The 25,292-nt window shown below is 50.9% G+C and overlaps 1 protein-coding gene across 2 annotated transcripts in view; it reads left to right on the top strand.

Moving 5' to 3' along the window:
• The first annotated feature begins 3,804 nt into the window (after nt 1-3,804).
• PCDH19 (protocadherin 19) overlaps nt 3,805-25,292 on the top strand; it is a 59,197-nt gene continuing 37,709 nt past the window's right edge. For both annotated transcript variants that reach the window (XM_054075773.1, XM_054075772.1), the window contains exons 1-2: nt 3,805-6,151; nt 9,219-9,546. In XM_054075773.1, the coding sequence (XP_053931748.1) occupies nt 4,011-6,151; nt 9,219-9,546 (2,469 nt within the window). In that variant the 5' untranslated portion in view covers nt 3,805-4,010. The remainder of the gene's footprint in view (nt 6,152-9,218; nt 9,547-25,292) is intronic.

Here is a 25,292-nt window from a genome sequence, read left to right as displayed (position 1 = left end):
TTTTACAGCATGGGCAGAAACAGAACCAGTATCTTCGTTACACACCACCTGTACCCGTCAGCGAGCTGGCTGGCTGACAGGCCACGGTGCCACCCTGTCACACAAGCTCCTCCGCTGCAGAAGGCTGGGCTGGCCCTGTGCCCCCCAGGTCCTCGGGCTGGTGTCGAGGGGCAGCGAGCTGGCACAAAGGGGGACAAGGCAGCTCCCCGGCAGCAGTACGACTGGAGGAGGGTGCTACAAAACGGGCTGCTCTCTCGCCAGGAGTTTGGCCAAGGGGGACACAAGGACCACATTGTCACCTGCACCCTCTCCTCCACCCAGGCCACCATCCATTGGTGGTGCGGATACCGGCAGGCGTGTCGTGATGGGATTGTTGGGCTTTGGATAAACTAATTGTGTTGCAAGGAGTGGAGCGAAGCTTTTAGATTTCAGAGCCAACATGTGGCATCTTTATTAATGTGCCTACTTGAGTTCCCTGGGACGCGATGTTTTCTCCTCACCCTGGCCATCCATCTGAACTGGTAATAGGACTATTAATCCATTTCGTTGACAGCACTCACAGACCTCCAGTGAGGCAGGAGATGGGGAGGGGTGGGGCTGCAATCGATGCCTGTTTCGCTCTGAAGGGATCCTGTCACAGCCTCTAGCAAGCTGAGCATTAGCTGGGGGTGAAAGGATGGAGCATTAACCAAGGTTACAGGTACCCTGCAGCTGGCCAGCTGTGGCCCGGCTTCTCCTTGGTCACCTAGAAAGCATCCTGCAGAAAGCCATTGAGATACAAGATGCTCTACAGAAGCCAAATCCACAGGAGAACTTGTGCTCCTGGGCACAGTACACTGTGCAGTGACACAGACACCAGGGATAAACCCCATGGACTGTCTCAGCAACCTTTTGCCAGTCACTTAACCCCCCTCTAGACCCCTCACAACCTACATGGAGGTGAAGTTTCTCTAATTTCAAGGCCTTTTCAGCCCTGCCTGGCTACAAGGTGCCTGGCACTGCATCCGTTGTGTCAGTGAATTCCTCTACAGCAACAGAAATACATACCTGGAATAAATAAAAAATGCAAGTCTTTTATATATGTGATGTATAAAGAAACACTGCAGTGGAAAAAGCTGGAAAATGAGGTGTGTCCCTGCCCAGCTCTCGCTCCTCCACGTATCCCCTTGCCAGTGGCTCATCCCGGGTGTCTTTACATTCAGACTGATCCTGTCTGGTTTTAAATATCTCAAGCCACAGAACTTTCTCCCTCCAGGGAACCACATCGCAGCCTCATAATTTTTGCTGTCAGCAGAGGGGATTTTTTCCCCTGTGACATTCAACCTAAATGCTCCATTTCTTCATTTCCTGTCATCCCTTCTGCTGATGCCCCTTGTACTCTATTAAATAATTCCTTCCCTCCCTCTCTATTTACACCAACCAGATCTGTAAGGCTCTTAAGTTTGTCTCCCCACGGACAGCTCTTAGCCAAGCAATATATATATTTAAGCCTTTTAATCTTCCTTCAGAAATCAGTCTCTCCGTGCCTTTGATCATTTGCGTGGCTTCCCTCTGAACTGCCGCCAACGCCTCTGTGCCGAAGGAGCTCCACGCTCTGGTCCGGCCACACCTGAGCCTTCCAACACCCCCACGCTGCCCTCGGACACCAGAAGCCGATCCCTCCCTGCGGCTCTGACGCACATCAGCTCCCTGGGTTCCCTGCGCTGTCCCCCTCATCCCAGACCGTTTGTCGCTGGGGTGTTGCTCCCGCTTGGGCGCGGTGCTGCCAGCTTGGCTCAGCCATCGTTGCCCCTTCTGCTGTTGGCTCGTACTTGCGTTTGCCTCCCAGCTGCACACACTTACCTTTGTCCAAGGCACAGATCCTTTTGCTGTTTCCTGCCCGTGTTTCTAATCTCACTAGGCCCCTTTTGCGTTAATTTTCCATGCTTGCTGGAGCTCACAGCACCTCCCAATATAGCATCATCTGCCAAATTCATTAATGTGTAGTTTACTCCCTCTTTCCGGGTCATTAATGAGGGTATTAAATGAGAGCAGACCTAACCTAGATCCCTGCAGTACCCCATAAACACCTCCCCCTGTTTCCAATTACCCTTTGTTTATGATCCTTCAGCCAGGTTTTCAATCCACATGGCACAGTTCGAGCCATCAGAATTAATTTTTCCAAGGAAGATGTTGCAAATGCAGCAGCAGCAGAGGGTTTGCCCACTTGCACTCTCCCACCTCGACTTCCCTGCGGATCGTGGTGACCCAAGCTACTACTTCCAGGAGAGGGGTAGCCTGGCAAGGGCTCTTCTTTCCTCGGGTTTGTGCTCCTGCTCCTCTGGGACACAGCAGCCAGGAGCAGAGAGGCCACGCATCCGTCTCGGACACCCCAGCGAGAAGAGGGTGCCTTGGGTGTCCCAGGGCGTGGTGTCCCTGGAAGGGGTGGTGTCTTTTGGATGGGTGTCCCGGGGGATGGTGTCATTAGGAATAGTGTCTCTGGATGGGTGGTGTCTCAAGAGGTGGTGTCCATGGATGGATTCTGTCCTGCTGGATGGTGTCTGTGGGTGATGCTGTCCTGCAGGATGCTGCCCATGGGAAATGCCCGTTGATGGATGCTGTTCCGTGCGGTACGTGTCTGTGGACAGATGCTGTCCCTCAGGATGGCTTCTGTGGGTGGATGTTGTCATGTGGGATGGTGTCTGTGGGTGATGTTGTCCTGCAGGATACTGCCCATGGCATGGGCCCGTGGGTGGATGCTGCCCATGGGTGGATACTGTCCCGCGGGACGTGTCCGTGGGTGATGCTGTCCCGCGGAATGTGCTTTGTAGGTGGATGCTGTTGGTGGGTGATGCTCTCCGGCGGGATGTGTCTGTAGGTGGATGCTGTTCGTGGGTGGATACTGTCCAACGGGATGTGTCCGTGGGCGATGCTGTCCCGCAGGATGTGCCCGTGGGTGGATGTTGCCCATGGGTGGACACTGTCCCGCGGTCTGTGTCCGTGGGTGGATGCTGCCCACAGGCCGTGTGCGCCCCTTGGGTGCCGCCGTCCCCGCAGGGTGTTCGGGGCCGCTCCCGCCCCTGCCCGGGCGGGCTCCGGGCCGCTCCCCGCCGTGGCCGCGAGATGGCGCCCTTGTGCCTGGGAAGGCGCGGCGGGGCCCGACGGCGCGGCCGGCTCTGGGCGGGCCGCGGGGGGGCCGGGCGGCACCGGGGCGGCGGCTGCGCCTCGGGACCCGTCCCCCCGCCTCCCCCGCCCGCGGGCTGCCGGCGCGCCCCGCCGCAGGGATGCGCCGGCTCCGGCTCCTCTTTAAACCTCGGGGCGGGGCGGGGGGAGGGCGGCGAGCCTGCGAGCTCGGGGCTCCGGACGGCCACGGGGCACGGCGGCGTCTTCCCTGCCCCGGGAACGAGAGCCGCGGGGGAGGCGCCGGCGCACGGACAACGGACGCTCGATTTCATGTTTAAGAGAAAACGCTTCCTTGGGGCTTTCTGCAACGACCGGCGAGCGGGGGCCGGAGCAGCTCCGGAGCGCCCGGCGGTGCCGCTTCCCACCGCGGGAGCCGGGCGGGTTTTTCCCAGAGGGAAAGCGGCTGAACGGGATCTCGGCGTCCCCCGCGTGGGGGGGGCCACGCGGCGCCCCTGGAACCCCGCGTGCCGCCGGCCCCGCTCCGCTGCCGCCCGCCCGGCCCCGCCCCCTGCCCCGCCCCCCGCAGCTCGGCGCGCTCCCATTGGCTGAGGCGCGGCGCGCCCGCCCCGCCCCCGCGCCCCCATTGGCCGCCCTCCCCCGCGCCGCCCGCCGGCGCTCCGGACTGCGGGCAGTGGCGCGCGGCCGCCGCAGCGAGCGCCGGCGGGAGCGGGCTCGGCTCGGCTCGACTCGGCTCGGCTCGGCTCGGCTCCCGCACGCCATGCCCGGCCCGGCCGCGGCGTTGCCGGCTCGCAGCGCCTGAGCCCCGCGCGGGAACCGCGGCAGCCGCCCGCGGGCGCTGCGCGCATGAGAGCGGCGGGGCCGTAGGGCGGGCGGGCGTCGGGGCGGCGATGGGGGCTCTCCCGGCGCTGCTCGGGGCCGCCTTGCTGTGGGCCGGCGCCGGGGCTCTCGTGAACCTCAAGTACTCGGTGGAGGAGGAGCAGCGGGCGGGCACGGTGATCGCCAACGTCGCCAAGGACGCCCGGGACGCCGGGTTCGTGCTGGACCCCCGGCAGCCCGCCGCCTTCAGGGTGGTCTCCAACTCGGCCCCCCACCTGGTGGACATCAGCCCCGGGTCGGGGCTGCTGGTGACCAAGCAGAAGATCGACCGGGACTTGCTGTGCCGGCAGAGCCCCAAGTGTGTCATCTCGCTGGAGGTGATGTCCAGCTCCATGGAGATCTGCGTGATCAAGCTGGAGATCAAGGACCTCAACGACAACGCGCCCAGCTTCCCCACCGACCAGATCGAGCTGGAGATCTCGGAGACGGCCAGCCCCGGCACGCGGGTACCGCTGGAGAGTGCCTACGACCCGGACTCAGGCAGCTTTGGCGTGCAGAGCTATGAGATCACCCCCAACGACCTCTTTGGGCTGGAGACCAAGACGCGGGGCGATGGGTCCCGCTTTGCTGAGCTGGTGGTGGAGAAGAGCCTGGACCGTGAGACTCAGTCTCACTACAGCTATGTGATCACGGCGCTGGATGGTGGCGACCCACCCAACTTCGGCACGGTGGAGCTCAGCATACGCGTCATCGACTCCAATGACAACAACCCGCTCTTCGAGGAGCCAGCCTACACCGTCAGTGTGCCTGAAAACGCCCCACTGGGTACGCCGGTCATCCGCCTCAATGCCTCTGACCCGGACGAAGGCACCAACGGCCAGGTCCTCTATTCCTTCCACAGTTATGTCTCCGAGCGGGCCCGGGAGCTATTCCAGATCGACCCCCAGAGTGGCCTTATCACCGTGAGCGGTGCCATTGACTATGAGGAGGGTCACGTCTACGAGCTGGACGTGCAGGCCAAGGACTTGGGGCCTAACTCCATCCCTGCCCATTGCAAAGTGACCATCAGCGTCCAGGATGCCAATGACAACCCGCCCCTTATCAACCTGCTCTCTGTCAACAGCGAGCTGGTGGAGGTGAGCGAGAACGCCCCTCCAGGGTACGTCATCGCCCTGGTGAGGGTCTCGGACCGCGACTCTGGAGCTAACGGGCGGGTGCAGTGCAAGCTCCTTGGCAATGTGCCTTTCCGGCTTCAGGAGTATGAGAGTTTCTCCACCATCCTGGTGGATGGGAGGCTAGACCGGGAGCAGAGGGACCAGTACAACCTCACCATCCAGGCCAAGGACAATGGCGTCCCCTCCCTGCAGGCCACCAAGTCCTTCACCGTCAAGATCACCGATGAGAATGACAATCATCCCCACTTCTCCAAGCCCTATTACCAGGTCATCGTGCAGGAGAACAACACCCCGGGGGCCTACCTCCTCTCAGTCTCAGCCAGGGACCCCGACCTGGGCCTCAATGGCAGTGTCTCCTACCAGATCATGCCTTCCCAAGTCAGGGACATGCCTGTCTTCACCTACGTCTCCATCAACCCCAACTCTGGAGATATCTATGCTTTGAGGTCTTTCAATCATGAACAGACCAAGTCCTTTGAGTTCAAGGTCTTGGCAAAAGATGGGGGTAATCCCTCTCTGCAGAGCAATGCCACTGTCAGGGTGATTGTCCTGGATGTCAATGACAACACCCCCGTGATCACGGCCCCGCCGCTGGTCAACGGGACCGCGGAGGTGTACATCCCCAGGAATGCAGGGGTCGGCTACTTGGTGACGGTGGTCAAGGCAGATGACTATGATGAGGGTGAAAATGGCAGACTTTCCTACGAAATGGTGGAAGGAGACAGAGGATTTTTTGAGATAGACCAGGTCAATGGAGAGATAAGGACCACCAGAGCCTTTGGGGAGAACGCAAAGACAGCCTACGAGCTGATCGTTGTGGCTCACGACCATGGAAAAACATCTCTCTCGGCTTCTGCCTTGATTTTGATATACCTGTCTCCAGCCCTGGATGCCCAGGAGTCCATAGGACCAGTTAACCTCTCCCTGATTTTCATTATTGCCCTGGGGTCTATCGCAGCCATTCTTTTTGTCACCATGATCTTCGTGGCAGTCAAGTGCAAAAGGGATAACAAGGAAATCAGGACCTACAACTGCAGGTAAAGAAATCTTTGTTTCTCTGCACCTGCTGGGTCTGCTTTGATTTTTGCCGTCACAGTTACTTTTGCTTTTGCTGCTTTTGCTGCTTTTGCTGCTGTTTACTTGGGGGGAGTGCGGTGTGAAATTTGCTTTAGGAACAAAACTGAGCTTTGCGTCCCTTTAAGGAAATTTCCTGTGAAGCTTTAAAAAATTCTTCTCCGGGAGAAGCACAGAAATCTGTGCCGAGTAACGAATCGACTTAATTGCGCGGCTTGACAATCTGTTGCAGCATCCCTGATTTTATGCGCTCCGTGGCAAGAAGGGGGGAGAACAGTTTTACAGCGGGATGGCTGGTTCTCGTTGGCAGCCCCGTGTCCCCGTTGCAGCTCCCTGGGACCACGATGAAGGGAAAGCCCCAAACCCACCGCAGCATCCCCGCAGCAGACGGGGTGAGCGGCCGTGGTGGCATCCCCTTGCTTGCCGTTCAAAAGAGCTATTGTGCGCCTGATGCGGCTCCTCTCTCCATGGCTGACGATGGGGCCAACAGGATAAAACAGTGGTGAAAATCATCCAGTTCCCCCCCAGTGCATCGCTCCGGCACTCAGCATGGCCGGTTGGACTGGGAGCGATGGGGTGAGCGAGGATTTTTTTGCAGCGCTGCGTTATTTTGCCCTGGCTGGATGCGTGCTCCTGGGTCCGAAATGCTGGAGGGGAGGTCAGCCCTGTGCCGTGAGCTGCTGAAAGGCTGATAGGCAAAATCCAGTCCCCTGAATATGTAACAGCCCGGCGATTATTGTCTCTCTTTTACTATTCTCTGTGTTACACAAGTTAGGAGACAAATGCTAACCACACATGAATATCAATCAGATGCCATAAAAGAGCAGCTGCAATGCCTCATAAATGGTTTAATCCTGTTACTAGTGAAATAGCCATGACTTCTCCATTCCTTCGGCACCGAGTCGGTTCAGAAGGGAGGGATGGAAATTAATTTCGCTCTACCTTGGAAACGCACGCTTGCCCCCGGCAATTCAGCGGCGCAGGGGGATGTGCGGTCTTTAAAGTTTTATTTACGCAGAAATAATGCCGGAGAGTTTGGGTTCTGTACTGCGTTTTCACAGTGTAAAGTGCGTTTATAAGCCTTTTTGCTCGATGGGGGAAAAATCATCTGCGAATAAAGGTCGGTCTGTGCTGTATTATGGGATGCTTAGCTTCAAGTGAAAGCTCATATACCAGATTTCTTGCCAGCTCGGCCCATTAAATAAGAATAGGACCTGAATGGATAAAAAGCACATCGTGGTGGTGCCCCTAACAGCCTCGCGCATATGTATAAGCCCTGGGTTTACAGTGATGGCTTAGGGATTAATGAAGTGCAGTTTAATTAAATAATTGGTCAATGGAGAAAGGGCAGCAAAATGAATGCCTGCAGGAAATAATTGGGCTCTCACATTGCCAAACTTAAACGTTTAGGTAAACAAAACAATTAAAGCTTCATCAAGCATTGTTAGACGAGTCAGCAGCATATAGATTGTTGGCTCAACAGAAATCCGTGCCTCCTCTGATTTATTTGCACGCTGAGAGGGATGCACGGGCTGTTATCAGTGTGCATCTGAGCAGGAGAAGTCAGCTGCAGAGCTGGAGAAGCACCAGGTAGGCTCAGCAGCGTCTGTGGCCGTGGGGCACCCTCTCCTCGCTCTGGATGCGTGCCTTTAGGCTTTGCAGTACCTTATTTTAGTGGTTCTTCTCAACAGCTGCTGGAGAGTCTTCATAAAATGTGTAAATTTATGAGGCACATCAGGTTAAATGAGAGCAGTTCGACTTGGTGGCATTTTCATGCTCAGGCAATTAGCTTTCTGGAACAAGAATATTTGTCCAATATTTGCCTTTCAGGATAAAGTGTATTATTTATTCATCCCATTATTTCTGTTGCAGCTATTGGATTTTTTCTTTCTTTTTATTTATCTTTTTCTTTTAATGCTGTTATCATCACAGGAAGAGGAGCAAAGTCCTGCCTTGCAAATGTTTGTTGCTGACTGTGGGTAGCATCTGATGTGCTCCCTGAGAAATACTGAGTTTCCCGGTGCTGTGCATGTAGAAATTCATCTGTGGGACATTGATTGTGGCTGTGTTGCTCCCTATGGAAACAGGAGCCACTCTGAGCCGAGCATACCCAGTCAACATGCAAGGTGCAATCATATTTGTCATTATTTGCTCAGGTGGTGTTTTATGATAACTTTTTTCCTCTGGTGTTTTACAGAAGGCATTCAAGGCACTTCATCAGTTGATTCTTTTGGCAGGTGGGAAGCGTAGACGGAAAGAAAGGCAGGGGAAAACCAAGCTTGCAGTAAAGAAAAGAAAGGTCAAAAAAGATCATTTCTCTTTGCAAAACACAGTTGTTCTCCGATTTCTGGAAGACGAAAGCATTTCCCAGCAGAAGCGATTGTGCGTGTCGGGGAGTGAGGGAGGGATAGGATCGTTGGAGAAAGGTTTCAAGTTATCAGGTATTATCAGGAGATAGTCAAAACACCAGCAATTTGGATAAAGCATTAATAAACAAACAGCTTTTGGAGTGTGAGAGAATGGAGCTTGCCAGCTAGAACTGCTTCTGGGTCTGCTTTATTTATTGCTATGGAAAATGAACTGGGAAAGAAATCCGCTATTCATTTTGAATTTTCATTACAGAGACCAAATTAAATCATATTTTTAAAATCCTTATTATTCGTTTTCATTTTCATTATGCATGGAAATGAATGCAGGTACCCTTTTCAGTTCATGGATTTTAACATCTCCATTTTTCTCTTCTGCAGGCTGGACTTTACTCCTAGTAACTAAATATCAGCAATTATAAACATTTGAGAAAAACAGAGGCATTCTCCTTTCCCATTATTTTTCGTATTTGACCTAAAAGCATTATACATATGAAAATAAGCTAAAGACTGTCGTGCCATCAGACCCAAAGCATGACGTAATGTGCATGACTAAGAAGCCTACATGGAGATGGGGGCCAAGCCCTCCGGGTTCCTGCATGTGTACTTAGCAGGGCAGGATTCAGGATGCTCTCAGCTATTCATTTTCCTTCTCTCCCCCCAGAATCGCAGAGTACTCCTACGGGCATCAAAAGAAATCAAGCAAGAAAAAGAAAATCAGCAAGAATGATATCCGCCTGGTACCGCGGGACGTGGAAGAGACGGATAAAATGAATGTCGTGAGCTGCTCCTCTCTCACTTCATCCCTCAACTACTTTGACTACCACCAGCAGACCCTGCCACTGGGCTGCCGCCGCTCCGAAAGCACCTTCCTCAACGTGGAGAGCCAGAACAACAGGAATGCCACTTCCAACCACATTTATCATCACACTTTCACAGGGCAGAGTCCCCAGCAGCCCGACCTCATCATCAACGGAATGCCGCTGCCAGAGGTGAGTGCGGGTGGGCGTTGGAAGCGGCTTTGCACGTGGACCGCAGTGTGCGGTTCTGTTGGTGTAATGATGCTTTGAGTGAACAGACAGTGATGGTTTCTGTGCGTTGGACACCCCGGGGCAAGGGAGTGATAGAGGATGAGCAGGGGCCGCCCCAGAGAGCTTGTGGGTTGTGGGGCAGCCCCAACACATGGTTGTGAGTGGTTGTTTCACCCTCAAGCACTACAGAGACCCCTGGAAATGCCAAGACAGGGATGCTGGCACAGACAGGCCAGGCCAGGCTGCTGCCATGTTGTTGGGAGACTGGAGGTGGCTACTTTGCAAGTGGATTTTGAATGTGGTGCTGCTCAAGGGAAGCAACACTCTATGCCTCCACAGGAGTTTTTTAAAAGGTTGTTGAGAGCGATGTTGGTGGCTGTTGCTCTAGAGGCAGCGGATCGCTGTGGGGATGCCGGCAGTGCAGGGTGCCCCGGTATGGCTGTGTGCGCACCTGGCCTGGGGCTGTCCCCTCACTGCGCGGGACGGGCGCACACTGGCTACTGAGGGAGGCACAGTACCTGACGAAGGCAGGGAAAGGGACTGCTCGGATCCACGCCATCCTCATCAGGTTCTTCTAATTCATCGGCTTTCCTGTACATCACAGGCATCATTTAATGTTGCTTGTTTGTCTCTCTTTGAATTATTGTTTGGTATTAAGCAAAACAATCAAAGGTTTGTCATGTTTCCTGCTTTGAACAGAATAACAAAGCTGAAAAAGCAGCTGAAATATTTATGGCTTGCGCTGTTTTCCGTTCAGTGTGCTGGTGTAAATGCAAAATGATGCTGCCGAAGACAGTGGAGCTGCTTCAGATTTGTACTTGGTCTGCAGGGCTGCTGGAGAGGGCTGGTGCTGGTGGGCCTGATCCTGTAGCGTTTGTATTGGCAACCCTGGTATTGTTGAACTCTGGGGTTTAACCTCCGCTAAGGCTACAGAACCAGTTCCCAAGAGGTTGCGTACTGGTGTTGGCCCAGCTTTGGTGTGCTCGCAGCCCAGATGTCTGTAGCTCAAAGCAAAGGTGCAGTTTTTAATGACAAGACAGTCAGGAGGGAGCTGTTGGGATCTCCGCGACGGATTGTGGACACTTAGCCCTCTGCCCAGCCTGCATTTCGAGTCTCTCCTGCCCTCGTATGTGCCGCCTTCTTGCCATACAGCATTGGCTTTTCAAGGTAACTGCTAAGATGCTGCAAGGAAGCGACTTCTGCAGGTCTGTTCCAGAACACTCTAGTGCAGCTGCCTGCGTTTGAGAGGCTACGGTGTGAGTGACCCAGAGCTGGTCCTGAGAATTAAAGCTTGATTTAACTTCTGGTGTTGGTATAAAAGCTGTAATAGAGTTTCTTTGCAATAACTAAATGGGAATGACCTGGATATAAGCACTTGTGTATTCTCCTTGTGTATATCCAGCTGTAGAGCTGAGCAGACTCTGCTGCTCCCAAATGCTGTGATGGGGAGAGGCGTGGACTTGGAATCCTAGTCTGGAGGGGAGCAGTTTGGGATAAGCTTGTGTCTGGTTAAATAAGGCAGAAGAGCTGCTACCAAAGCTCCCTGCGCCTTGTGCTGTGCTCAGGCAGCCTGGGAGTGGGAAACACCACCCATCACATACTGAGGGATCCCCATCGGTGTTCAGATTTGCTTGTGCTCTTCCCTGAGTACCAGCTGGGGCCCAGCTGCCTGGGGGCTACGTCACAAGATTGTGGGTGACCGTTGCTGTTGGGATGCTGACAGCGGTGGTCCCTGAGGAATTCCTCCCTCTCTGGACTGGTGTCTTTTGGAGAGGGGTCTCAAGTACATCTCTGGCTAGTGCCTTGCTGAGGGCACCAACCAGTGGAACACTCTGTCAGCCTTTGGTTCACTGTCGGAGACAAAATTCAGTTGTAAAATCCATCACATGTCAGCATTAGCCAGAAGTGTGTGCCAGTAGTGGAAGATCTGTGGTGCCAGCGGGGAGGGAAAGAGCGTTGGGAACATCATAGCTGATCTCATAAAGTTAACAGACAGCTGCAGGTAGAAGGCAGTGCTACCCATATTCTTCCTTGACACAGCGGTCAACCTGGGGTCCAGTGAGATGGGCTCTCCAAGGACCTCCACCACCTTGGGCACCCTTCTCTGGGGGAGCTGGGTTGCTTGTTGCTTTTCCCTGTGCCTCCAGCTTGCCACGTTTCCTCATGACTCATGCAGGTGGGATGCATTGCAAAGGGCTGGTACCTCACCTGGAGAAACAGATTCGTTTCTTGTAATGAGTGCCATGGAGCGCCAGCTTGCACCGTGCTCTCCAGCAGCCCTGCGAACATGCAGGAGGGCAGCCGGTGGCTCTCCAGCCCTGCTCGGAGACCAGCAGCTCTTGGGTGGGTGCTCTTGGAAGGAGCAGCATGTCCTGGCATGGGTCTGCTTGTTCCCTGGGGATGCTTTTGGACAAAAGGGCAGGGCCAGGGCATGGAGAGGAGAAATCCCAACTGGAAGCTGCTTGGAAGTTTGGTTTAGGGTGGGAACGTCTGTTTTATTTGGCAGAGAACCTCTGTGTTATGCTTCCAGCTGTTGCAAGAGAAGTTATCCCGCTGGCAGTGTGGATTCAATTGGCTTCTAAAAATCCTGAGGGTCAGGAGGCTCAGCAGTGACCAGCGTGACAGCCCTGTCCTAGCATGCAGGGTGACACGGAAAGTCCATAAAAGATGCTTCCATGGAGAAGCAGCCTTGCACCCACCACAGCCCATCAGTGCCTTAGCAGGGGTTACGGTGTGATGGTATGCGTATGAAGTGTGCTATTGGTACATCTCCAGGTGACGATGATTTGAAACGTTAAATTCCTGCCCAAGTCCAGGGATTCCAGAGCCAAACCATTCCCTGCAGTGCATTCAGTGGGACTTTGCCTGGACTGTTTTGAATCGCCTCCAGTGACAAGGCTGCTGGCATTTCCCCTGGGAGCTTTTACAAGGTGTCAGCATCTGGGAGATATCGCTGCCGCTCTGCCTGGGAGTGACTTTTCCTGGTGGGAAGGCAAAGCATTCGTTGATAAAAGATAAAATATGGAGGTAAACATGTTGCTGGTGGTGTCGCTTAGCATATGATGATTTTGGCTGGGAATATGTGATTGCAGACATGTGCTGTCCTAGCAGCGGTACGTTTGCTTTGGCTTGATGCGTAGCTGGTCTTTAATGTGAGGCTCATTTGCTTTAACAGTCAGGAACCTTGAAATAAAGTCCCCAAGGATGGGTTGTTTTTGGAGCTTCAGGAAATGTTTCCTCCCGCGCTGTGGCAGTGGTATGTGCAGTGGCAGGTCTCAGGGCTGGCAGTGCCGGGCCAGCAGTAATTGGGTTCATTGGTGCTCCCCACCTTTCCCTGCTGATCCATAAAGAATTAAACAGCAGCATCTGTGAGGACTGCAACCTGAGTATGGCTGCAAACTGAGTATGCAAAAAAATATTTAAGACGACCCTTGAAAAGCTTTTTGCCTTGGGTGGGGGCCAAGCTCAGCTGCCGGCTCTGCTTGTTGCATGGCGCGGCTGCCAAGAGAGCATTGGGAGGTGATGGGGGATGTCCCAAGGGGGTGTCCTATCCCTGGTGGGGTTCAGTGGTCCTTTGGGTGCTGGGGTACCACTCAGGGATGCCTGCCTGTGGCCTTTTAGCATTGTTGTGGCTGTCGGCAGCGATGGCAATAAGAGTTTGTGAGCAGCTCTGGTGATCGTGGCTGACAGCAGGAGGCTTGGCCCCTGTTAGTATTTCGACTTGTTTTGCAGGAGGGAGAGTGGGACATGTTGGAGCTGCAAGGGCATTGCCGGTCAGAGGCTTTGCTGCTGCTGAGGGCTTTTTCTTCCTTCCTGCTGAGCCGGAGGAGAAGTCAGCTTTGAAACCAAAAGGGCTTGTTGTCAGGTTTTGCATGTGTATTACTGGAAGTTGTACCAGGAGATTAAAACCCCAAATTAATAGGAGCCATTAAGCGGCTTCCTTGATAAAAATGCACATTGCAATGGGATGGTGTGGAAACCGGTCTGAATGCTGAGCCTTTTAGGATCCCCGGGACACGACTTGCATATAGAGTAGCCACCCTTGGGTAACACTTACATGCCTGGATTTTGGCTTCATGGTTTTAAGAGAAAACAATGTGCATGTAATGGCTGCATCTGTGTTTCAGAGGCAGTTTTACATCCAAAATCTGTGCAAAGCTTTGGGAAACCATGCCAAAGTGTTGTGGCTGCCTCAGGCTGGAGAGCATCTCCTAGGGCATGGCAGCTTGCTCTGCCCCTTGGTCTTGCCCGGGGTTGCAGTGGTGGCTGGTCCCCAGCAGGACCCAATGTGGGAGACGTGAGGAGGTCTGAAATGGGACCTTGTTTGAGAGGTTGGATATACAAAGGTGGAATTAGAATGGAGGTTCAGGACTGACTCTGAGCTCCGGGGTGGCTGTGTCATGCCAGCAGCAGGGAAGGGAAGCAACAGTGCTGCTGTTACGCTGTAAGCAGGCTGTGGATTAGGCATGGCCTTGCTGTGGTGCTGCTTCTGTAGATCCTGCTGGAGAAGGTCAAGGCAGAGCAACCACTGATCCAGCAGGACTCAAGTCCTCCAGGGACCTTCATGCTTGACAGCTCCCAGACCCAGATTCAGGGTGTTGTGGCCGTGGTGATCTGCCACCTCCTGAGCCTGGTTGCCACCATCAGTAAGATGAGGAATTACTGATTTTAGTGATAATCCTGGTCTAATCCCTCAACCTTGATACACTCCTGCATAATCCTCACTCGCACTGGTTTCGTTTGGACTCCTTGTGGCAGCGGAGATTATTTGAGCAACAGTTGCAGGATAAGGCCCCGGTGGTTTCAGATATGCTTTTTACTACCTGGAAAGTGTTCTACTCACTGTAGGAAATGGTTTTCTAAGCACAATAGAGCCATTTTCGTTTCAGGCAGCACCGGCAGTTTTTGCTCTGGCTATCTGGCGGTGTTAACTAAAGCACATTTCTACAACACACAAAGATTTTTGTTTTGTAAGAAATGAAATCAGCGTGGCTGTTCCTCTTTCTCTGTCATTTCTCTACTTGTCAATTCTTTCTTCCCCTCCAGCTTATCCTCCTCTTCTCTGCTAGCCTTAAAAAGCCCCCAAAGTGTCTGTTATAATCACATTTTGTGTGTTACAACCAGAATGAATGTACTCACTTTAATATGCTGGGTTTGAGGAAATCAGTTTCTGTCTGGTATAACAGACAATTTGTTATAAACCATGCCATTTATAAGTGAAGGGCCTTGCTTTAGTGTAACACTGGGGAAATGTCATGATACATAATTGGAAGGGATTTGGCTTGCTTCTGAGTAATACTGTGTATAGAGCAAGAGAAAGAGAAAAAGGGGAGATAATTTCCAAGCCGGAGAAAGTTTGCAGCACTGAGACATGCCAGGCTGTTGAAATGAGGCTTATTTTTGGCAGAGATAGTAATTAAAGCATTATCAGCAATGATGTTCGACTAGTCGGAAGGCTGGCTTTGCAGCGATCGTGCGTTGCCAGTCTTGTTTTCTCCTTGGGAGGTCACTGTAACTCAGCACTTTTTTGTGCCTGCGATGCGCACCGCCATGGGTAAGCACAGGTCACAGCTCCTGCCTTCCTGCGCTGTGCATCCCTGTCTGGGAGCTATCTACAGCCTTTATTCTTTGAGAGGCTGCTGAAGAGAAGCAATGCTTTCAGCTTCAGATATCGCCTGCTTATCTCCTCCCCAGGGAAAGCTCCCTGGTCCTTGCTGGGGCAACCAGTGGGCATCCTGCACCTCCTGGGGACCACAGCTGGCAGAGAGAGGACCCCAAACCTCCCCAGGTGCTCCCCCAATTCCCTCCCAATCTGCCCTGAAATCGCAATTCCCAGCCTATCCCTCCGCTTAACTACTCCCAAAGTGTTTTGTGTATCACTGCATGTTCCCTGACCTCGCTGAGTGTCAGAAGCCGACATTATGGAAATCAGCAGCTTTTTATTCCATTCGAGGTCAGCCTAACTAAATTATGCATCTCCTAATGTAATCACTCCCAAGTTCTCCGTTTGGAAAAATTCATTTGAATACCTTGCAACAGAGATAAATACGCCAGCTCCCATTCATGTTCAGCCACGTCTCTCACGGATGGCCATGCTTACTGCGCTCTTAGACAAGCTTCTAGTTCAACAGGGTTTGGCTTTTGGATGGGTGATGCAGGGCTGCGACCCCATCCCAGCTTCTCTTGGGTTTTCCAAGGGTTTTCCAGCCCACGGTGGGGTGGGACCAAGGACATTTGCTGCAAGGTTCTGTGGAGGAATTAGGGCCAGTTTGTGGTATGTGGTAGCAGTAGCCAAGTTGTATTTACATTAAAGCCGCTCTCCTTTGATGGCAAGACCTATATATAACAATATCATGATAATATCTTTATTTATATTATATACTATGTATCATATTGTCTCTCATATACTATACACTATGATATATGTGATGTATTTATAAGTATAAAACTGTGTATAGAACTATTATGTATTGTACCTAATTATTTAAATAAGTATATAATATGTCTTATAACCATATATATCTTTCATTTGTTTTTATGGGATCGGTTTGGGTTTTATGGTTCACTTTTGCTGAAAGCGGAGAGAACTCATTTTTGTTTTAGTAAATTTGAATTTCTGATGCATATTTCTGATGCATCTCTTACTTGTTGAAGTCTATAATGAAAGCTTCTCCAACTATATTTACATGGCAGATAAGAATTTTTGCTTAAATTAGGGAAGATATATAGTAAGTTTTTTTTAGAAGTACATTAAAAGGGTGGTCTTGCACGCTACTTATGGCCTTTCTCGTAGCAGTTTCCAAATTCGCTCCTGCTGTATTGAGTGATTTGAACTCTGTGGTTTCTCCCTGTCATTTACTTTGCATAAAGCAAGCACTGCATGCAAAAGCATGGTTTAGTCCAAGTGCATGTCACCTTTGAATAACCCCATGTGCATCTGCTTGGCTCTGTGGAAGAGCCATATTTTTCAGCTGCTATCTCCTGAAGGCCCTCTTGAGGGCTTTGAGCCAGATAAGCTCCTCAGCCAGGTGTTCTCCCAGGTCTGTGGTCTCATTGAGTATGCCCTCCTTGCGTCTTTCCTAACTTTCCAGCAGCCAGCAAAGGCAGAGCCTTCCCACCCTTCATCCCCTGCCTGCCTCCATCCACAGGCGCTGCCTGCACGCTCTCCAGCGATGAGCCCTCCGTCTTTCCCAGGAGACCTCTTCTCTTGCCGTGTCTGATGGCAGCTGCCACTCTTGTGTGAGGGCTTGGATGGGGGGAACCCCCAGCCCTGCCCACTCCCCCTTCCCTGCCAGGCTGCCTATGGGGCTGGGCATGGCTTCATTTCAATAAATGATTAGATATTGTTCCCAGTAGAGGCTATAGCTGAGTTCCAATCATTTTCTGTTAATTAAAATACAGGATGGTCTTATTTGTGGCATAAATAGTTGTAATCTGTGTACTTATAAGTGTAATTATAATTTAAATTAGAGCGTGCTCTGAATTGGCAATGGATGGGGTGCTCTGCAGGCAGCACTATCCTCACAGGGATATGGGCAGGCTGTCTCCTGGGGTCTGCTGTGGTGCTGGTCCCAAATGTCCCCAGGAGAACATTGCCCAGGGCTCAGCAAAGGGACACTGAGGCCATTGATGGCTCCCAATTTCACTGCTCCTGTTGGGGCAGAGCTTACTCGTGGCACCCATTGCAGGGTTTGATAAAGAAGACACCTCAGTGTTGTAACTACTTCAGTGTCTCCCTCTAGTTTCTACTCTAAATTTGGAAGAAAGTAATGGCTTATGTCAGCTGGATGAGTGATCAGGACTTAGCCTTGACGTGAGTCCCTGTTTAACAAGGAATTACAGCAAGTTCTCATTAGACTGCGGAAGTCTTGAGTGCAGCGACTGCTCGTGCTGCAGCGGGCAGCTGTGCATCGCAGGTATTGCACTTCACACCCCCTCTGATGGAAAGCGGCACCCCAGCTCCTCCTCCTCCTCGTGCCCAATACATCGTGTAGGTCTGTGATAAATAGTGTAGGTCTGTGTGCGTCGAAGCCGTGTAGCTGAGGTCCTTGTCTCGAAGCCCTGTTGGCCACCGGAGATTTCGACGTGAATCCTTCATGGTTCTCACGGGGATCTGGAGCTTGTCGGATTATACCATCTTTTGTAGTGGCAGGTGTATGCCACAGGGCAGGTTTTAAAATTCCCATGTTGGTGGATTGCATTAACCCATCCTAAGTCAGGTATGTAAAATTCCATTAAGCGAAAACCCTCTGGCATTTTCTCACCCGTGCTCGAGCTCTGCAGGCTATGCTAATGCAGTGCGTTTGCTCATCTATTAGGAGGATGATGGCTTTAAAATAATAACATTTATCTTTGGCAGCGGACCTACAATAGTGCACGCTGAGTACAATTTTGTGAAAGGCTCTGCAGATGTTGCCTCATTCAATCTGGGTCAAAAAGAGTGCTTAGAACCATAAAGGTTAGAAAGAGATCAAATAATTCGGCGGTTTTATTGCTGAATAATGTACTTGGAAAATATCATTCACCGTTATTAGACTAAGTGAGTACAGAAAACACAAGACTCAATAGTCATTTCTCAGTATTGGCTGATTTTACTGTTTTTATAATGTAGCTAAATTCCCTGTTATTGATTCTAGCATTGATTATCGATCTGGAAATCTAAATGTGTGCTGGTGGGAGGAGTTGGACAATTAGGGAATTAGGCATCTGCACCTCCCTGCAGTACCTGGCGGTGGGCAGCACGCCAATAGGGCACATTGATGCTGCTTTTGAGGAGCTGTCAGGGTTTTGGGGAGCTGTCTTCACAAACGATGACGAAAAACCAGAAAACCACCTATTTTATGTGTGTTATTTTCCTTGCCTGAGAGCTTATGTAAACTCGGTCATGCAAACCCAGATGGGCTGGGATGCCGACACCGGATGGGGGCTCAGTGCCTGTGCCTGCGACTCCTGTCACCTGCTCCCTTCTGGACTTTTCATATTCAGATTCACATCTGGATGCTCTGGCAGCAACCCAGCTTCAGTGACATTTAGTAATCAAATCCACATGGCTGTTGGCTTAGAAGCAGCATCCAAACCTGTCTACCCGGTAAAACGCTTTTCCAGACATTTGCGAGTGGTTCCTCTGCTTTTTGGTTCAGCCCTGCCATGGCTGTGTCCCCTGTCTGGCAGAAAATACCGCGCTTGCGCTGAGATCCTTCCCTGTGTGCTGCAGTTTGTTGCAGAGCCTGGATTAGAGGAGACCAAAGCCATGGTCCCACGTGGGATCTGCATCCCATGGTGAGCCCGTAGACCAGAGCCAGCAGCATCGCTGTGGAAGCCATGGGCTCCTGCTGGGCTGGGGCTTGCTCAGCCGCGCAATGGATTCTTTTGTTTGGGGGAAAAAAAAAACCAAAGTTGAATTTTGGAATTTGTTCATCTCTTGTTCTCCACACTTAGATGTTGTCAGTGTTAATATGCCATTAACACATGTTCATTACGAGGAGAACGATTATACCCTGCAGAATATGGGGGAAACCTTCATTAGGCACTAACATATTGAACCAAGCTGCAAACTTCACTTGGGAAAACTGGAGAAGGTTCTGCTCAGCGTCGGATTTCCCTGATTTCTCCTCACTGGTCTGATAAAAGCACCTCATCTTCTAGCGCATGTTTTGGCCACCTCACAGGGTGATGCGTGGGAGAGCCTGGGCTCAAGCACCAGCACTGAAATCCTTCTCGGGACTTGAAATCCTCCTTCCCCCAGACTGAAGATGTCCTCATCAGAGCTTATTCTGGCACATGAACAGGACATGAGCCCATGTTCCCCCTCCAAGGGCTATGCTGGCTCTTCAGGCTTAACAAGATGAAATTTCACATCCATCCGCAGAGCCGGGAGATGCTCCGGGAACAGATTTGTTGAGAAAGGAGGTGTCATTTCTACATCCTCGCTTTTCACACTGTAACGACGTTTTAAGCGTTCATCTGGCCTTGCTGCCTCCAGTCTGAAGCCGTAACCTGCCATGTGTGACAGGGCAATTGCTCGCCCCGGTAATGATTACAGCGGAGCCTGGCGTTGCTCCCTTGTTTGCTCGGCGCGTGGCAGCTGAAGGCATGTGCGTGGTGCTCTCTTAAAGTCAATCAATAAGAATAATTGCAAGTTCAGGTAGGGGTGAGGGAGGAGAATGCCGTAGCAGACAAATATTTGCAGATGAAGACCGTATTTACATGCAGATGCCTCTTGTGATAGGTAACAAGGGATGGACAATAAGGACCGTAAGTGGTATTTAATCAGAATTTATTCTAAATGGGGTGATTTCATCGATTTCCATGGAGCTGGCAGCTGTCCTCTGTATTAGCTCTGTGAGCGTGCTGCTGCCTCTGTCCTTGCCCTGCTCCTCTGGTCTGCCCAGGGTTTTGCTGGATTTTGCAGTGTTGCGGTGGGGCGTCACAGTCCCATCTCCCATTGCTCCTGCCTAGATGTAGTCAGAGGGAATCCCACGGATCAGTTTTCACCTACAAACCTCAGTAAAGGAAAAATGGCATTTGATGGGCCTGAATTTCTCTCTGTGAAGGTGCATGAAAGCATAGCTGCGTCAGGAGCATAGCTCCTCATAGGGGAGGTAGCTCTTTCTTCTCGTACCTGCAGCAGCCTCAGGAGCAGCGATGCTGGGCTGGGCAATGCTTGCTACCTGCAGGACAGCCAGCACCCACAGGATGTGCTGGAGCTACAGCTGGTTGTAGGGAGACACAAACTGCAAGTTGGAGGATTCCTTCCTGCAGTTGGAGGATTCCTTCCTGCAGATGTGAGACAGAGAGGACTTGAGCTGCTCAGCTCTGGCTTGCGTTGCCTTCAACCCCTTTGACATTAATCCTGAAACCCAGTAATGGGAAAGTATGCCAAAACCAGAGAGGTGAGCTGTCATTGACAGGGATCTGTCATTGACAGGGATGGAAATGAGGTGGTCAGATGAGATATCAACACGTGACTGATGAGGCTTGGAAGGTTTTTGGTGTCTACCAGTGCCTTCATTAGCAGTAGAGCACAATCTCCTTGTTTGTGGTGGCTGGTTGCATGGATAGATGGACCCCTCGGCTGTCAAGGATGCAGTCTGGTGGCTGTCCCAGCTTCACCCAACTTCTCCTTGGTTATTTCTCCTCCAACCATAATAACTTCTTCCTCTCTGCCCGCCATGCTCTCTGCAGGAAGAGCAACCACAGGTTCCCATCTAATCGCATCTCTACACGTTGGAAACATGCTGTGTCCATTTGCTGGATGCTGCATGACTCATGTAATCACCATGCGAAATGCATCATTCATAAACTGTTTAGTGCGACCTTTTGTACAGTAGCACTAATTATTATTATCACAGAAGCCCAGTAAACTAGACTAGTAATTATCAGGGATTTATTTGAATGGACAGCTAAGCTATTCTTGGCAAGTTAGTCAAAGCAGTTGTCATGACAGCCACATAAATGTGTCTTATGAATTGGGTTAATTAGGGTAATTAATAACTGTTGTTTTGCCCTTTTTAACAAGGTATTGCCTAGACACTATCAAAAAATAGCAATTGTACCTAACAGAAATAGTCATCTTCTAGCAGCAACCTCTAGCAGCAAATCACAGAATCAAAGTAATAAATACCTGTTGGGTTGCTGTTCCACAAAGAAATGTGTCATCCTTCTTGTGCAAAAGCAGAGAGCAAAAGACTCTGTTGTAATTTTTCTGCTGAGCTTCCCCTGCTGTGCAGCGTTATCTAGAGACTGGTCATTGTCATTATTGATATTATTATTTATTTTAATGGTGTGCTCCTCTGAGCCGTTGTTGCAGAAGGGTCTGTGGTGGCTCCTCGGAGGTGGTGAGGGCAGCCTCAAGGTGCCCCCATTGGTTGGACTGGGCTCTGCAAGCAGCAGGTCTTAAAATCAATTTTCAAGTCATGACCATATATTATTGTTATTTTGCTGGTGCATTGTCACCATGCTTATCAGGGTGGCTGGTGCCAAGCTGCTGAGTCCTCGCTTTGCAGAGCATCTTCCTCTTTCAGAAGAAGAATTTTACTGAATAAGTGGTTTTGATTTTGTCCTGGTTGTTGCTGATACTGAGTAATGGTGGTAACTAAGGCTCTCAATAAACAAGTATCACCAAAGTGCCTGAAAAGGCAAAAAAAACCGCACAGTCCCCATCGCAAGGATCTTCCTGGGCACCCCTGCCTGCCTTGTAGGGGGTTTGCAGCCTGCGATGGTGGTGGTCCTGTCCCACACTTGTGGGCTGGATGCTTGCCAGCACGGAGCACCCTTTCCCCGAGGACTTTGCAAGATTTGATTCTGATTATTGTAAACGGCCCAAGATTACAAATGCAACTGAGGAATATTACGTAAGTTTTGTAGAAAAATGACCTGAATAGATGAGTGAAGGCTCTGGCTGGTTCTCCAGCTGCACCGAGCCCTGTCTATTTATATCACCTCTGGGCTTTCAAAGCCCTCTTTTAGCTAAAGCTTATTTGATAACGCAAGTCTTCTAAAAAGAATAATAATAAAAAAGAATGAAAGGGGGGAAAAACCTGAAGAAAAACACCTCTATGGAGAAGGTAGGGTTTTAATGAAGAAATATTTTACACCATTCTCCTACAACCTTCGGGCTAATAGCCTGGAACTGGTACTCTGGCTCCTTAAAAAGCCCAACAAGACAAGCCAATTACGGCCTCTGAAACATTTTTATTTTTAGTTCCTTGTAATAGCAATTCATCCTCGGCTATGGTACATTAACTGGAAGGAACAAGAAGTAGTAAGGTTTTGGCATCTTTGTAATAACCAACGGGCTGTGTTTACCAGGCTGTTAATAACATGGGGTGGCTGTCAGGCAGGGAGAGCGGGCAGCACAAGGGTGGAGATGGGCATCCAGTTAGCACCAGAGGAGAGATCCCCTAACCTGGCAGGTACGTTGTTATCATTTATGGTTTATTCTGGGAGAAAACAGGCTTCTGTTTGGCTAAATTCCTTAGTTTCCCAATGCCTTTTAGCTGGCAGCGTGGCTCAAAGGGTGCTGGTGTGTCCTCAAGGATGCTGAAGCCAGTGGGTCACCTCTGGGAGCAGCATGGTTCAAGGGGAGTGGAGCTGAGCCGGGAGTCGCATCCTGCTGCCCACCTGTGCTCGGCACCTGGTGCCGCAGCCAGCAAGAATGGTGATAGGAGCAGGGAGGAAAGCCAGTCTTGCTCGGGTTTGCAGTCCATCTCATGGCTGCAGGGTAATTTTGTGGGCTGGAGAGCTGTGTTTTCCTCCCCAAGTAGCGAAAAAAAAAAAAAAAATAAAATAGGGGAAAAGTGGTTTTGATAAATAATTTTGTTGTGAGCAAAATCCCCTTGAGGCTGAGAGCCGGAGCTGGCTGAGGCTATCCTGATTGCAAGCCTTCCCATGCAATTACAGATAAACAATGTAAATGATAACGCGATGAGCACGCAGGGCAGTGTTCTCAGTTTTATTATCCGCCATTGCTGGGGAATTTTAGCTGAAGCCAGGCGGGAGTTACTGGTGCAGAGGTTTCACTGCCAGAGCTGGATATGCATGACCATGTGCCAGGGGCAGATACGGGACAGGATCAGGCCTCTGGTGAAGCTGTAGGATGAAATAGCCTGCGGGGTGTAAGGTGATAATGTGAAGCACTTGTTGCACGCCCAAATATCAGAAAAAATGGGGCTGGGTGCTGCTGTGAACCACGTTGCTCACTGCCCTGAGGAGCCTCGGGGCTGTCCCCATCTCCTCTGGGATGCAGAAGCAAAGTGAGGTGCTCCCATGGTAGCCGGGCTGCCCCTTTTGGTTCTCAGTCCCGTTTTGCTGTGCCCCCATGCCCCTCTGCCTGCCCCAGGGCTTGTGCACAGGGATGCAGCTGGTGGAGCGGCGACCCGGGCATCTCGTCACTCTGATGTGCTAAGCTGGCAGCAGCATCTCACACCTTCTCTATTTTTAGCTCAGCTGCAATGATTTTTTTGGTTTTTCTTTTTTTTTTTTGTTTCTCTTTATTTTTTTTGCGGTGACAAATCTGTGATTTCTCCTGTTCTCTACCAAATGCAACGGCCTGACCTGCCGCTCCAGAAGGTGAATGACAAGGAGTTTTATTTAGCTCTAGTGATGAGAACATTTAAAAAAAGGTTCCTCTGTTATATTTGTTTTCATTCCTAATGGCAGGAGACAGGGAAAGGACAGTTCAGAAAGGTTTTTTAACAAATCGGTAAGTCATAGCCCATTACCCTGGGGCTGCTGATTAGATCCAGATTGTTTCTTGCACTACTCAGGGAGGGGTGTAGTCCACACTGGGAGCTGCAAGCATGGATTCATTACACATCTGAAAGTCCCAGGCACAGGTGATGGGAAAAAACCCTTTTATTAGGTTTATTGGCTATTATATCCCTGCAGGGATTTTTCCTTGCTATATCAAGCAGCTCCCCTGTGCAGAAGGCTGTGCCCTAATGGGCTGGTGAGCTCAGACTCATGCCCATCCGTGGGCACATGGGAGAAAGGCATTGCCCCCCCTGCCCCGAGATTCCTCCCGCCCCAGCCCCGGGGGGGGCACTGGGCAGCTGCTGAGGCGTTGCCAGCCTGCTGGCCTCCCAAAGTCCAGCCAAAGCACCTCTGAGCTCTCCTTTAGAAAGTCTTTTGGGTCAGTATTTTGCTTTTTGATTGATTTGCGGGGGTGGTGCCAAGGAGGTGCCTGCATCAGCTGTGCTGCTGGAGGGACACCCCTGGGCTGCAGCCACCAGAGAGCTTTGGGTTTATAGGTGTCATCCGAATGTACGGCAGGTTTTTTGTTATTGCATTTTTGCTCTTCATAACCATACTGTGGATTTCTGTTATGTTGACAAATTCAACCGGGTGACACTATTTGTGGCTTTGAGGAGTGTAATTATGGCTTCATTGTGTGTTGCTGCTCTCAGGATTCAATTTGGGTTTCTAATCCTACGCCCTTTTTCAAAATCACATCACAGCAGCTTCTTTCCTCCTGCCTCCGATCCATTTTCAGACAAAAAAATGAGAAAGCCTGTATTTATTTGGGGAGGGGACAGGAGTTCAGTGCGGATTAGTGGGCATGCCTGTGCCGTAATGCAATCTGGTTTGATACTTCTGCTCATTCTGATGAGCAGGGTGATGCTGAAGGATGAACTCTCCCAGTGATTTCACTGCAATGCTTTTTATTTCATCAAGAGAAAATGGAGGCTGGACTCAGTTCCTTCGGTGTTTAATAATGTCCATCAGAACCAAATGCCCTTTATTTAAGCTGCAGTAATAATTAGAGGGTCGGTGGTGTTAAGCAGCCATGGAGTGTGGCTCTGAGGAATGTTCATTGTGCCTCATTAAATTTGGAATTAGTGCTTAAAAGGTCAGAAATAAACATTCTGTTTATATTTCGGGGATAGTAAATCTAAATGGATGCTGTGTTTGCACATCCTCGTCTCTGCTCATTCCTGCTGAACCGAGCGAGGCACTGCTTCATTTGGTTTAGGCAGCAATCAGAGTGTCTGCAAAAAAGCCCAACCCCAAAACCAACCCTGGTTTCATTGATCAAGGGCAGGAAAATGATCTGCTGTATTACATCTAATTATAAAACATCAATATCAGATGCTAAATGCACTTACTTTTTCAGAGACACTAAGTTGCTAGTTTACAGTTTGCAATCTCCTGTATTTTAGGCTTATAGCAGTGAGCTGGGGTATGGGGGAATGGCTGCAAGGGGAGAT

The sequence above is a fragment of the Cuculus canorus genome, chromosome 10 (assembly GCF_017976375.1).
Source record: "Cuculus canorus isolate bCucCan1 chromosome 10, bCucCan1.pri, whole genome shotgun sequence".
NCBI lineage: Eukaryota > Metazoa > Chordata > Aves > Cuculiformes > Cuculidae > Cuculus > Cuculus canorus.
The sequence above is the reverse complement of the archived record's forward strand: the minus strand, read 5'-3'. Positions and strand labels throughout refer to the sequence as shown.